This window comes from Mastomys coucha, unplaced genomic scaffold, assembly GCF_008632895.1.
Source record: "Mastomys coucha isolate ucsf_1 unplaced genomic scaffold, UCSF_Mcou_1 pScaffold7, whole genome shotgun sequence".
Classification (NCBI taxonomy): Eukaryota; Metazoa; Chordata; class Mammalia; order Rodentia; family Muridae; genus Mastomys; species Mastomys coucha.
This window is the reverse complement of record NW_022196913.1, coordinates 57,618,919-57,634,639: the sequence shown is the minus strand read 5'-3', so window position 1 is coordinate 57,634,639 and position 15,721 is coordinate 57,618,919. Positions and strand designations below refer to the sequence as shown.

General features: G+C 45.3%; 1 protein-coding gene across 1 annotated transcript in view; it reads left to right on the top strand.

Moving 5' to 3' along the window:
* The window catches only part of Ror2 (receptor tyrosine kinase like orphan receptor 2), a 192,553-nt gene that overhangs the window by 154,733 nt on the left and 22,099 nt on the right, over positions 1-15,721 (top strand). The window contains exons 3-4 of the mRNA XM_031359652.1: positions 10,665-10,952; positions 11,806-11,836. Coding sequence (XP_031215512.1) covers positions 10,665-10,952; positions 11,806-11,836 — 319 coding nt within the window. The remainder of the gene's footprint in view (positions 1-10,664; positions 10,953-11,805; positions 11,837-15,721) is intronic.

The following is a 15,721-nucleotide window of genomic DNA, read 5'->3' as shown; positions in this document are numbered from 1 at the left end:
TGGACTCAGGCAGGGCTCAGAGTGAGATCTGGGGAGTGGACTCAGGCTGGACTCAGAGTGAGATCTGGACTCAGAGTGAGATCTGGGCTCAGAGTGAGATCTGGGCAATGGACTCAGGCTATAGTTAAGGCGAAGAATGTTTCCCAGCTGTCACTGTGTCCTGAGTTTGAGCTCCAGGATTGCATAAATTGGACAAGGGGTCCTATACTTGTAATCCCAGCATCTGGGAGGTAGAGAGGCAGGAGGAGGAACAGAAATTCTATGTCATTTTTAGCTACATATGTGATTCACGGGAACATCAGGCTGCACTAGGACTCAATCCTGTGTAACACACACACACACACACACACACACACACACACACTGAACGAAAGAATGAAAGAATACATAAATAAATAAAAAGACTAGCAAAATACCATTGAGTGGCAGAAATCACTCCTAAAGATGTAAATAGTGTTATCTTTGCTTCTGTCTCTCAGGTTCTTGAGTGTGTGTGTGTGTGTGTGTGTGTGTGTGTGTGTGTATGTGTGTGTGAGAGAGCGAGAGCCTGTTTACGTTTTTCACATGCATGTGTATGCAGGTACACTTGTGGGGTTTACACATGCACATGTATGTATATGCATGTAGAGCCCAGAGGAAAGCTCAATGTTTGTTCCTGAGATATCATTTACCTTTTATTTATTTATTTTTTTAAGACAGTCTCTTGCTTTCTCCTGGATATTACTGGTTTGGCTGGGCTGGCTAGGCAGGGAGCCCCATGAACCAGCCAGTGCTCGGATTACAAGCACATGCCACCACACCTGCTATTGGGGATTTGTGTGGAGCTCGGCCTCATGCTTTCAGAGCAAACGCTTCACTGACTAAGCGTTCTCATGTCCCCCCACACCCATCGTTTGTGTTCTTATTTTCCTCAGGGTCTCTCATCCCCCTCCTCTTTCCCCCACTTTCTGCAGTGGGTCTGGGCGTACTGCACAGGAAAGCCTGAACCTAGGCCCCTGCTCTGGCCTCTGGCTGGTTTATTGACCTGTAAATATTTTCCTCTGAAGTTGGCAGCTTTACATCCCTCCTGTGACCCTCAGGGTCTCCTTTTCACTTGTCCCTCCAGGAAATTGTCTGTTTTGTTTCCCACCAATGGAAACCCTATGACCTTGTGACCCCAGGCACAGAAGGTTTCTTTATTTCATTCCCTACGCCAGGTTGCCTTGATCAGGAAGCTGGTTGAGGGGGGTGGGGGGTCCCTAAGTCATTTGACAACATGGGTGACCGTCTGGGCACTTGGTTGGGTTATAAAAATCATTAATCATTGATCTGTGTGCAGTTGGGCAGATGGGAGCCGTCTCCTGGGGATGTGAGTCTCCTTTAGCCTCTGGGGCCTTTTAATGCTTGGACTCAGTCCCTGCATAGAGCTGACCAGGTCGCTGTCAAGATGGAGCCTCTTCGCATGAGCAGTTAGGGTTGTCTCAGTGCAGAAGGGGAACTCAGATGGATGAATCCAAGTGGGGAATGTCTGTTCTTCTCCGCCACTGTACCAGCTAAGTCTTCAATGACATTCTCCATCAGTGCTGCCCAGGTCTTTATAACCTGATCTAGAGAGGTTTGAAGCTGCTCAAGGGAATGTCTGTGAGCTAAAGGAGAGCTTGGAAAATGATCCGTGCGAGCCTTATACTTTGTGTGTCAGAGAAATGAAGCTGAGAGAGAGGTTAACTGGATGGCTGCAAATTCCACCCAGAGGGGGAGGGATTTGGTGCACAGTCTCCAGGGAACTTGCTCTCTAGCTTTCAGGTTTGGCCTCAGGAGAATTGATGATGTGAGGAATGGTGTGCCAAGCTAACTTGGCAGCTCTCTCGGGTCAGCGACATGCACGTGCTTCGTAAAAATATTAGGAAACGATGTAAATGCTTTGGCAAACATACAAGCAAAATGGAGCAATGCCCAGGAGCCAGAAAGAGAAAGGAAGGGATTAAAAGGAACAACCCACGTCTGCCAGGGCCGAGGCTGTTCTAAGCAGCTCTCTATATTTGCAGCCTTGGAGAACAATCCGACCTTCCTGGGTCCTCATGTTCAAGAGTCCCATGAAAGGGAATTGAATTCTGGGCACGTGTTGAAGAATGGGGTGGCCCTGTTGCCATGCTGCAGACTTGACGTGTCTGTGGATTTCAGAAACAGCCATCAGTAGGACATAGCTGTCCTGGCCATAGAGCAGCTAGAAATGTTGAAGGCACGATATTTAGAGTGGGACAGCTCCAGAGAGGAGATGCCACGGTGGAGAGCGCCCAGGGTTAGAAGATCCAGACCGAGAGTGAGTACGTCAGTGTTTCCATTCACTAGGAACTAGAAAGCACAAGTTTACTTCTGAGGAGAAGTGATGGGCCAGGATAAAAATCAAGCGAGATTTTAATAAAATAAAGGAATTTCCATGTGTCTTAGTTAGGGTTTTATTTATTGTTGTGGACAGATACCATGACCAAAGCAACTCTTATAAGGACAACATTTAATTGGGGCTGGCTTACAGGTTCAGAGGTTCAGTCCATTATCATCAAGGTGGGAGCATGGCAGCATGCAGGCAGGCATGGTACAGGAGGAGCTGAGAGTTCTATATCTTCATCTGAAGGCTGCTAACAGAATACTGGCTTCCACACAGCTAGGATGAGGGTCTTAAAGCCCACAACCACAGTGACACACCTACTCCAACAAGGCCACACCTTCTAATAGTGCCACTCCCTGGGCCAAGCATATTCAAACCATGACATTCCACTCCCTGGTCCCCACAGGCTTGTTGAAACACATGAGTCTATGGGGGCCATATCTAGCCATAGCAAAAAGTACCTTTAGTGCAACTTCCAAAGTCTCCATAGTCTGCAGCAGTCTCAACAATGTTAAAAGTCAAAGGTCAAAGTCTCTTCTGAGATCCATCCACTCACTTAACTATAGTTCCCAAATCAAGACAGGAACCAGCTGGGCAGACTCCAAACTCTGCATCTCCATGGCTGATGCCAAAGCAGTCTTCAGATCTCCAGCTCCGTTTTGATCTTTGTTGACTGCAACCAACTTCTTTTCCTGCGTTGGTTCCACTCCCTGTTAGCAGCATTCCTCAGCAGATATCCTATGGCTCTGGCATCTCAAACATCTTGGGGTCTCCAAGGTAACATCAATGTTATGGTTTTGTGTTTCAGTGTCTGGGATCCACACATGATCTTCTAGCCTTCTCCAAAGGGCTGGCATTACTTCTCCAGCGCTGCCCTCTGTTGCACTCTAAACTCAGGTAGATCCAATCTGCTGCTGCTGCTGCTGTTCTTCGTGATCGCCCCATGGTACTGGCATCTCCAATACACTGGGGTCTTCTGCAGCAGCTAGGCTTCGCCAATAGCCTCTCATAGGCTCTCTTTATGGCATCTCCAATACACTGGGGTCTTCTGCAGCAGCTAGGCTTCGCCAATAGCCTCTCATAGGCTCTCTTTATGGTGCCAAGCCACAACTTCTTTTTGAGATCCCTTCAGTCCTGGGCCATCATCAACTACAACTGAGGCTGCAACTTCACCAGTGGCCTTCCATGGCCTCTCACAGTGCCTCAGCTGCTCCTCATCCCTTCAAAATCAGTACCACCTGGGGGATCCTTAAACATTACCAAGTAGAGCTGCAGCATGAGTTACAACCTTGGTTATCTCTGGAACACAGCTTCTTTGTGCTCTCAGAAAACACTTCCCAGAATATTTCACCTCAGTGGTGCTGGTCTCTTCTTAATGACCACTAATTTCTTAGCTCTAGCTAACCAGCATCAATTGTCCCAGTAGTCCCTTCTATTTTTCACTCTATAGCCAGAGCCACGTGTGTTCTGATGTTTGCTGAGGCTGGAACATGGCCTCCCTTATTCTATTACCAGGTTTCTGTTTTCCAACTCCCTCACTGCCTAAGCTTGGCTTTCCTAGAACTTGCTCTGTAGATTGACCTTGAACTCAGAGATCTGCATGGCTCTGTCTCCTGTAATGCTTGGATTAAAGGCATATACCACCATGCCTGGGTTTAAGCTTTTCTTTACCTAGTACCTCTTTCTTCCCAGGTTAGCCTTGAACTCAGAGATCTGTTTGGCTTTGTCTTCTAGAATTAAAGTTATATATACCATCAATGCCTGGATCTAAACTTAGCTGGATGGGATCTTACTTACAAATCCCTTGATCTGTTATCTCCTAGAACATAGGATTCAACTCCATTTCACTTCCTGGTACCCCCTTAATATTTGAACCGTATATTTTTCTTTCTAAGTTTGCTATACTTGTTCAAAATGCTCTTCATGAGACTTAACCAGAGAACAAAGTCTATACTGAGCTTTTTTGAGATTTCCTTTGTCAATGCAATTAATATGTCTCTTTACTTTTGACTCAGGTAGACTCTTAAGAGAATGGCAAAAAGTAGCCACAATATTCACCAAAATACCACAAAAACAGTCTCTAGGCCATATACTGAAATTCTTCTCCATGAACCCTCTTGGGCCAGGTCTACACAGATCAAATCAATCTTAGCAACAAAGTCTTTCATGTTCTTACTAGGATAACCCATTAAGCCCGATTTAAAGCATTCCACTGCTTTCCAAATTGAAAGTCCCCAAATCTACATTCTTCTGGACAAAAGCATGGTCAGGCCTATCACAGCAATGCCCGAGTCCTGGTACCAACTTCTGTCTTAGTTAGGGTTTACTGCTATGAGCAGACACCGTGACCAAGGCAATTCGTAAAAGGACAATATTTAATTGGGGCTGGCTTACAGGTTCAGAGATTCGGTCCATTATCATCAAGGTAGGAGCATGGCAGCATCCAGGCAGGCACGGTGCAGGAGCAACTGAGGATTTTACATCTTCATCAGAAGGCTTCTAGGAGAATTCTGATTTCCGGGCATCTAGGATGAGGATCTGAAAGCTCACACCCACACTGACACACCTACTCCAACAAGGCCACAACTCCTGATAGTGCCACTCCTTGGGTCAAGTATATTCAACTCATGACACCATGTCAAACCTGATAAATCTTCTGCCAGCTATGTTACACTGCTTCAGTTTTCCCAAGAGTTTCAAGTCTTAATATCAAACCAGAAAATAAACCCTTAGGTTCTACACCACTCAGGCATTTGGGCAGGCTTCTCAACTGAAAGCTAAGAGCTGATGTTCTGGGAGAGCCAAGGATCCAAGAAGGGCCTGGTTCAGGCTGGGGAACATCTAAGAAGGCCAAGCTGACTTGAGCTGGTACCCATTGGGAGTCAGAGTCCTACGGCCAGGATTTCATGGGAAATCCAAAGCCAGAGAATTAAGATAATACATAGCACCATCGTATCGAGGAGTAAGCTATTCCTATCCTATCCTATCCTCAAGCTATTTCTAAAGAAAGCCACCTTACAATGAAAAATTAAAAAGCACACTCACAGAGCTCTGCACAGGATTAGTGGCTGGCCAGTACACATTGAAGCCAGGGGACTTGTTCTTTATAGGACAGAATAAAATCCACCAGAAGAACAAGTGATGGATTCAAAAGAGAACCAAGCAGACCTTCTAGAAGCCATGCCCACAAGTCGAGAAACTGGATAGACAGGTTAAAGAACAGTTTAGACAGTGTAGAAACAACCTCAGAGAGCCATAGGAGGAACACCTATACTGAAATGAGAAACGGCGGGAAGGAACGAAGGCAGGATTTCATGAGACACTGACAGGGAATCTTACTACATTGACAAATGCATGAGTTTTCAGAATTAATGAAAAGGAGCTAATATCTGAAGAGGCTAACATTAAAGTAGCTGTGTGGTTGTAAGAGCAGATGCTTAGGATGGCAAAGACAGGGGAACAGCAAACAATGGGAACTGACAGAATTAACCAACAATTCCTAGTAGAGGCAAAAGACAGCATCACTGCTGAACTAGAGTTCTATACCCAGCTAAACTACTTGGCAACGTCAAAGTAACAGATACGTTTACAGTAAGAATAAGTATACAACCACAGTCTATCACCCAAAGCACAAATGTGACTTTGGCTGAGTTGAGCTGAACATAAGAGGAAGAAAGGAGACAGGGAGTGGTGCTGAGGAAAGAGTTTAAAACTTGGCTGATGTCAAGGAACCCTGACAATAAAAAGCAACACTAGTGATCACAACTGACTGAAAGCAGAGTGTGAGTAAGAACTGAGAGGCAGGGACTCTTCTTGTGAGCAAGGTCTGGGAGGGAAGGGGGTTTGTATGCCAGCATTTAAAGGTTCTTGTGTTTGGGAAGCTTTGTCAGATGAAGCATGATGCTGATTAAAAGTAGTTTAATTACGAAACTATAACTGTCAAACTAGTTATGAGCCGAAGTAGAGAGTCATTAAAGATTCATTTTAAAATAATGCAAAAAGAATTAATAAGCAAAATGAAAACATTAAGGCTCATTTAAAATTCATATATTAAAACATTCGTAAGCTTGTGTATAAAATTATACACAATTTATAAGGTTCATAAAGAGCAAAATATCATAAAAATGTTAAATTATTAGGCAGATGAAAGTAAAGCTGTTTTAACCAGTATCTTGAGGCACCTTTGATAGATTAGAAACTCTTCGAGACAAATGCACTCCACAGTAAGGAACAGATGTTATGGTAAGCTTGAGGGTTGATGACTGTCTTAGTCAGGGTTTCTGTTCCTGCACAACATCATGACCAAGAAGCAAGTTGGGGAGGAAAGGGTTTATTCAGCTTACACTTCCACATGGCTGTTGATCACCAGAGGAAGTCAGGACTGGAACTCAAGCAGGTCAAGAAGCAGGAGCTGATGCAGAGGTCATGGAGGAATGTTCTTTACTGGCTTGCTTCCCCTGGCTTGCTCAGCCTGCTCTCTTATAGAACCCAAGACTTCCAGCCCAGGGATGGCACCACCCACAAGGGGCAATTGAGAAAATGCCCCACAGCTGGACCTCATGGAGGCACTTCCCCAACTGAAGCTCCCTTCTGTGATAACTCCAACCTGTGTCAAGTTGACACACAAAACTAGCCAGTACAATGACCCTAGCGACAAGGTGTCTAGCCATTAAATGGAAGTCAGGAGAATTGCTGATATTTATTTGGCAGAGAATCAGTGAGCAAATACCTCATGGAAACAACTGATAAACATTACCAAAATCACCAACATCAAGCAGGTAAGCTTGATTTAATGAGCACATACAAACTTCTGTGATTGCAGAGAAAACATCACCACCTAACATATGTAGTCTGACTATAAGCACCCAATCCAGGCTGGGCTGCAGAATGAATCTCATTGGCCCCAAAGAATTATCATCACAGAAAAGATACTGTTTTAAAGAAGGAATATTTGTTGTCTTTGGGATTTTTTTTTTGCCACTACCCCGCTCCCCCAATTTGATATGTGTGGGTATTTTTCCTGCATGTCTGTCTATGAGCCTTTTGTATGCCTGATGCTCATGGAAGCCAGAAGAGGTTACTGGATCCCTTGAAACTGGAGTTACAGATGGTTGTGAGCCTCCATGTTGGTACTGGGAATTGAACCTGGAACCTCTAGAGGAGCCACCAGTGCTCTGATAGATTCTCAAGCAAGTTTTTAAAATATCTTAAATTACATTTAATTAATTAATTAGTGTGTGTGTGTGTGTGTGTGTGTGTGTGTGTGTGTGTGTGTGCCTGTGCCATAGGTTCTAGGAATCGAACTCAGGTCATCAGGGTTGATGGCAAGCATCTTTATCCCCTAAACCATCTTCCTAGTCCCTAAAAGCCTGTTTTTCTTTTAGAAAACAATACATCAACCAAGACAACACAATCCAGTAAAACTAATGCATACCTTTAGGGCTGGTAAGATGGCTCCTTGTGCCATGATGCCTGTGGCCAAGCCAGAAGTCATTAATTTGATCCTTGGGACCCACGTGAGGGGAAGAAGAAAGAACTGGCTCCTTCATTTTCTTCTGATGTTTGCTCACATACATGTGGTATGTGTGCACATGCACACATACACTCAAATAAATTAACAACCGCAAACAGACACACCTGTAATGACTCATGGGTAGAAGAAAAATACTAAAATGAATTACAAGCCACTTGGGTCTGACTACATATACGAAGATTAAAGGGATTTATTGTGTGGCTAACAAGCTTGAAGGGAAATTTTGTGTTTTATACCTCGGTTATTAATAGAGAAGGGATTACCTGTAGAAGTTGGGGTGGGAGGACAGAATGAAGATGAATAGGCAAAAAAGATGCTTCGTGTCCAGGAAACATTCTGGAAGATGCTGGTGCTCACAGAGACCTCTGAAACCACTGGTGGCATACAATGGGCGGGGGGTGGGGGGGAGGTCACTTGGTCACATGTACCTGACCACTGATGGCACTGATGGATGGTACCTGACAGCACCGTGGCACTTGGTCACATGCATCCAATTGATAAAACTTTTAAGGTCTCCCAAGACCAAATGTTGTCATAATTGTGGTGGGGGCCCTGAAATGTTCATAGGAGGCGCATCTGCAGAGACTTGGACTAACAACATCTCCCAGGCCTCGTTCCACCACATACAGCAGGTACACCCAAGGTATTCTTGAACACACGCAGAGCCAGATGTGAACACAGATGGTCAGTAAACCCGTCAAAGCCCCAATGTGAAAACAGCTCACTTCTCCTCCGCTGGGAAATGAGTTAATTAAGCTGCGATGTATTTATATAGTGGACTACTACACAGTAATTAGAGAATAGTACCAACGTAAACCAGGTTGAGCGAAAGCAGGCAACGAGAGAAGGTGACCTGTCAAGAGGAAGTTCCCGAAAGCATAAAGTAATACAAACGGCAATGATGGATAGTCGATCCTTGGAGGGAGAAATAGGGGACCGAAGGCTTTCAGTTGTACCCTAGACGTCTTAACTGTTCTAGGTCAAGTACGGCAAAAAGCAGCCATCAAAATTTTATGTTGTTTGTGGAGATATGTCTAGCCTTGGTTTCTGTGTGCTGCAGTATTTCAGCTTTTATTGGTCTTTAATCCACCAGACTGGTGGACAAAGCAAATAGTAGAAAGGTCAAGAGAGGGGCGTGAGTTCCCAACAGATGGCTCTGTTGTCAGTGGAGCTGGTAGCTACGGAAAGACCAAGACAACAGCTCAGAAGCTATTGAGCACAGGACAGCACAAAAAACTCTCAGAGGGGAAAAATGAATGCTGTATCCTGTGACTGCATCTCCTTGTACGTCGTGCGGCTTTTGTAGGTGTGCTGAAGGATCGTAGATGGGGAGATCACCCTGGATTTACAGATGGCCCCCACGTAACCCAGAGCCACTGCAACAGAGGGGCAGAAGGAGCAGAGTCTATAGTAGGGGATACGGTGAAGACACAGGAACCTAGAGCCTAGGAATAAGGTGGTTCTGGTGTAGAGCCAAGGCAGAAAGATTGGCAGTCAGACCCTAGGGACAGAACCAGCCCCACCCACACCCGGACCTCTGTCTGTGTGCTGCTCACATGTGAGCAGTAGCAAACTTGTGTTGTTTTATACTGTGATGTTCAGGCCATCTGTTAAGAATGATAATGGGAAATGTGTGCACTTCGTGCAAGACTGTTATCCTATAGTTTTCCCATGAGCCTTTGGCTGTGCGGATAAGACGCCACAGGAATAAAATTGCCGTGCATCTCTAAGGAAGATTCCTGAAAAATAAAATAGGCAGATCTGTGTGAAGAAAACCGTAACTCTCTTCTGGGTAGATGAAGTCTAAAGTAGGAACCTGGGCCTCCCTGCTGCGAGCGCCGACTGGAACTCAGCCCTGACTGCACCCACTGCAGGCCTTTCTGCACTGGAGCCCTGTTTCCGAGGAACTGAATAAAGTGATTTAGAAGTTAATCTAAGGGAGAAAGTGCCCTCAAAGCAGTGACCCCCTATTCCCTGTCTGCCACTTTCCATGTCAACGAGTGTGTGACTCCTCGTGACAGATGGGCTGGGATGTAGCAGTGGGCGCTAGGAAGGTGGAAGGGTGGGTGTGGCAGAGATCCGTTTGCAGAGAGAAGGCAGAAGCCAGAGAACACCTTCCAAGGACTGACACGGTGGCCTAGTTATGTCGTGGGTTTTGTTAGAGATCTTCATGCTTAAAAGGGTCCACAACCATACATGGCAGTGTGTGGTTGTAATCCCAACCTAGAGCAAACGTGTGTGTGTGTGTGTGTGTGTGTGTGTGTGTGTGTGTGTGTATCAGAGATCCTTCACCCAGGCTGTAGCCAGGATACCATCATGACTGGCTCGGCCACATACATTCAATCAGGTCTTCTAAAACAGAATTACCTGCCGGCTGACTCAAACCTGTATCCCGCCACCAGGGAGGTTGAGGCAGGAGGATTGCCATGACTTAGAGGCCAGCCTTAGCTATGAGCTATGTGATGAGTTCTAGGCCAGCCCAGACTGCACAGTGAGACCTGTCATAAAAACAGACTCAAACAAAACACAGACGCCATGTCCAAGACTGCCTAGTGCTAACAGTCATGTGACCAGTGACTTCCAGACTTGGCTGTGCTCCTCCCGAAGCCATGGCTTGAGTTATGGACTCAGTGTTCGCTGCAGTGTTCCAGGGTGTGTTGTATGTAAAGAAAAAGGAACACCTTCGTTCAGGATGGTCATGCAGAAGCCCAGGCCCTTCCTCCTGACCTCACCATGTTTGCTCTCTGTGACCCCCATTCCCTACAGGCTACTTTCTGAACTTTCTGGAGCCAGTCAACAATATCACCATTGTCCAGGGCCAAACGGCAATCCTTCACTGCAAGGTGGCGGGAAACCCACCTCCCAACGTGCGATGGCTGAAGAACGATGCCCCGGTTGTGCAAGAGCCACGGAGGGTCATCATCCGGAAGACAGAATACGGCTCTCGGCTGCGGATCCAAGACCTGGACACGACAGACACGGGCTACTACCAGTGTGTGGCTACCAACGGGCTGAAGACCATTACTGCTACTGGGGTTCTGTATGTGCGGCTCGGTGAGTGTGAACAGCAGAGGTCCCAGGCTGGCAGATAGCATTCATGGTGTAGAGCGATGGACATGTTGAGTATTTCTAGCTGAGCATGTACAGGTCAGCAAAAAAAAAAAAAAAATCCAGAAACTGCTCCAGGGTCTCACCCGAGGAGCATGAGAGCTAGCTCTTTAGCTTATGTACCGCTAACAGAGGAAAATGCAGATGGAGCAGCCTGCAAACCCAGGCCACTGAAAAGCATTCCAGATGTACAAGGTGTGATGGGAAATGGCCAGCAAGATTACACTGCAGGAGACCAGGCCCTTGGGGAGCATGGCCATCCCCCCAGATGTCAGGGGCCAGAGCCTAGGACCCATCTGTGGCTCCCACCAGTGGCCGGGACTCACCATGACTTTTCTGTGGTTCTGCCCCAAGTGCACACTGATCCTTCATGTGCAAAGCTGGCCCCATTGGGCAGGAACAGCACTGAGTTTCTGTGTTTGTCACATGGGACTTGCAGGATTAGAGGGCAGATGTAAATTATCCTTTGACTCAGTAGGGAAAGGTCCCAGGTAGTGTGCACCCCAGGCCTCTCCTCTGGGCTCACGTTAGAGCCAGCTCTAATGAGCAAAAGGGGTTTAGATGAGGAGCGAGCAGGGACAGGGAAAGCGCTCACACATGCCCCTACCCAGGAAGTTCTCTTTCTGGGATGTCTGGTGTCACTGGTATGGTCTCATGAGTGGGAGGAGAGTCCAAAGCCTGAGGACAGCTGGCCTCCGAGGATCTGCTGGAGGACAGCTGGCCTCGGAGGATCTGCTGGACTTGCCTGTGTTTACTGCTGGCCACATCAATAACTTGTCTTTGTGTTTCATGTCTTTAGGTCCAACGCATAGCCCAAACCACAATTTTCAGTAAGTATGCATCTCCATCACTGGGCTGGCATCCTGAGGGTTTCTCTTGTGTCAGAGTGCGGGTTTTGAGCCCTAAAATGACCACGTCTATACCAAGTTTGCTGGAAGCTGGCTGGAAACCCAGATGAACAGGCATTTAATTGGAGTTGGGAAACTTATGGTATCATAAAAACAGATGTTAATTGCTTTCAGCCACCATAATTGCACAGGGCAACGAAATGGGATATCTAAGCATGCTCACCAGACTCTCACAGGAGTATTTGTGGATGGGGAAGTTGTTCTAGTTCTGCAGGCTAGCACCACTGATCTGCAGTTCATATTTTTCTTCTGGTGTTAAAGGTTGAACCCAGGGTCTTCCATAGCCTCTGCCACTGGGCTCTGTCCCCTGTACTTTATAGATATGCCCATGGAGCCTCAGGACACCCTCTGCAGCAGGTTCTCAAGTTCACATTAAAGAGGAGTGTTAGTGGATTCTAGCCTAGGATTTGGCCTTTTGTTTCCCAGCAAAATATCACTTCTCTGCAGGCTGGCCATAAAGGGCCATCTCTGCTCTGTAGCTCTCCAGCTCTTTCTCTGGTGGGAGAGTTACTCCTTCCATTGTCTGACTTTGTGAGTGGGCAATCACCCTTTCCTACAAGGCCCATTCAGATTTCTCAACAAGACAGAACTTGTTTACCGGCTCCCATCTCCACCTGGCCTGGGACCCAGTGAGCATAAATGATGAACGCAAGCATGAGCATTCCAGTGGGAGTCGGGGCGGGGCAGTGGGCAGCTGAGCAGACAGCAGCAGCTGACTCTCCGGGCAGATGGGTGGAATGTTCTGCTGAGAAGCAATACTCCAACTCATTAATAACCCTTAATTCTCAGGGTTACTGAGGCAGAGAAACAGCCTCAGGGGTGTGGGTAGGGATGGGGATGGGGGATGGGTAGGGGTGAAAGTGGGGTGGGAGTGGGGATAGGGATGGGTGGCTTTAGAGAGGCACAAGTCAATTAAAAACTTGAAATGTTTCTTTATTCTTTTCTCATACACTTCCATATCATACCAAGTGCTATTATACACTGTTATATACTGTTATATTAGACATTCTTGTTGGAGTTGTGGCAGAGTGGTGAAACACTTAGGAACGTGTATGAGGCTCTGGATTCACCCCGCCCCCCCCAGCACTACAACCATAACACATACATACATGCTATTATGAGTATTTCCTATTGGAATTTCTTTACCTACCATTTAATGACTATTATAATATACACAAATATTTAACTAGGCAATGCCAAATATGTAAATTTACAGAGCTGTAAAACTGGTCTCTTCATATACTTAGGCAAAGTGGTAAATTGTTATTTAGAGAAAGTGTTTCACACTGTTGATTTCGTCTTCATTTTAAACCATGTCTGAAAGAAGCACATTTGTGGAACTAGCTGGGGATGTTACAGTACATTGCGCTCTCTGGGTCTCATCCTTTCTCAGTCATATTGTCAGCCAGACTAGGTTTCTTGAAGAGGCAGCTAGCATGGGGATATACTTAGGGAAGGGCTCTATTTTCTCTAGCTTTATTATGAATATTATACGCAGTGTGCTAGCAAACCGTTCTTAGGTGTCATCTGTGCCGTTGCAGCTGAATCGCACCTGGCTCTCTCTCTTTTTCCCCTTTCTGAACTTGGACACAGAGTATGTGACTCCCTCGAATGCAAAGGTTCTCCACTGTGACTACCTACAATGATTCAGTGGTGCACTCTGACATGTCCACCAAGACCCCAGGGTAGAAATAGTGAGAACAAAAAGCCATTCATCTTTATACCTAGTGTAGTGACTATTCCTGGTTGTCAACTTGACTATATCTGAAATGAACTGCAATTCAGAATTGGAGGGCTCACCTGGCCCTAATCTGGAGGCTGAGACATAACAAGTTTCCGACCTGAATCTTGGCATGGAGATCTTGAGGTATAGTGGCTATGACTCCCAGAGGATTAAGATAGTGAGATCTATGAGTTCAAGGTCGTCTGGGATTGGAGGTATGGTGGCATAGTGGCTATGAATCCTAGAAGATTGGGACTGGAAGATCTGTGAGTTCAACCGGGGTCACCTGGGGTTAAGGGTGTGGTAACACCTTTAACCTGGGCCACACCTTTTGCTGGAGACCTATATAAGGAAGAAGGAAAGCTCGCTCTTTTTCAATTGTTTGCCTTATGGGACTGAGCAACTGCTGGATCCTCGGACTTCCATTCATAGCAGCTGCCGACCATTGTTGGGAGTTGATTGTTGGGAGTTGGACTACAGACTGTAAGTCTGCAATAAATTCCTTACTACATAGAGACTATCATAACTTCTGTGACTCTAAGGAACCCTGACTAATACACCTAGTATAGTAGTTCCCTTAGCCAGAGCTCCCCTTTGCCAACCTCAGCCTGAGAAGAGTAAATGGAAAAACCCACAAACAGTTCATACTTTGAAGATGTGCCTCATTCTAAGTAGCATGATAAATTCTCATGCCACCCAGCCAACTCTTAGGTGGGGTTGAAATCATCCCTCTGTCAGAAATATCCACACGATATACACTGCTTGCCTTATAGTACTCAGCGGCCATCTGGTTATTGGATGGACTCTAGCAACATAACATACTGTGCTCAGGTAACCCATGCTGTAGTTAATGTTGGTCCTGGATCACAAGAGCGCTGTTAGAACGAGTGGAATGTGCCGGAGACAAGCTGTAAAACCCCATTCACATAACTGTCACTGTAGACTGTTATGGTTGCTGATTATGCCTAATTTATACATTGAACATCACCGCAGGCATGTGGAAAGGTAGAGAGACCCAGTATGCATAGTGCCGACTCCAGTTTCCTCTCTCTTTAGGGTCATGGGACATATTCCCAGTGGGTACGGAGGGGCTGCTATGTTCAGTGTTGCTGAATGGCCATTCATGAGCTTAAGTGGACACATCACCCTTCCCTTCCGTACATGGACTTCCACGCTTGTTCGTTTCACCCATGCTGATGGGGCAGTCATGATACCCCCTTGTGCATACCCTAATTCCTCGTCACCCTGAGGCCACCTGGGTGCATGTTTCCTGGAACCTTTTCTTCTTTCTCACCTGCTTCTATCCTCAGTCCAACTTTTTTAAAAAGAAAAGTCAACTTTTCTTTTTAAAGTTTTATAGCATTATAATGAGAAAAGTTACATGATTTCAATTTATCTGAATTTTTTAACATTTAAAAACATATTTTAAATAAATAGAATTAAGTCACATTCTTGTTTTCCTTTTGTACCTGAACTCCTTCCAGAGACCCCCCTTCAATACCTACAATATATTTTTTGTCATATTCTTTAAAATTTATAAAATATCATAACAATACAAGTGAGTACTATAAAAGTTGTTTGATATAAAACAATAATCAATTTAGCAGTCATATAGATGCTTCTCTACGGCAGTACTGAAAATACATACGTTTTTCTCAATATAAATTTTAAATAACTCCAAATGTATTAACTGTATATTTCAAAATAATACATCACTACTAATATTTTCTTAAATGAACATAAATATATAAAGTGTTTTTGTTTGTTTGTTTTATATTTAGTAGAGCTTAAAATCTTGGCTCTTACTGTGGTAACTTGATACAAGAGTTACAAACGTCAAGCAAAACAGTCAGTCTTACTCTTTGTTGTTCTCTTACAAGCCTCCTCCCAATTTAATTGTCTACATTTCTTTTGGGTATCTAAATACTTTTAAAATATGTAAGCTGCTCTGAAAACCATAGTGTAGTGTAAAAACATAAGATAAGCAATACTACTAATAGACAGGCTGAGATAGGTGAAGCAAGATCTCAAGACCATTATGTTGTACACAGCAAGACATTGTCATGAACAAACAAGCTGAAAGT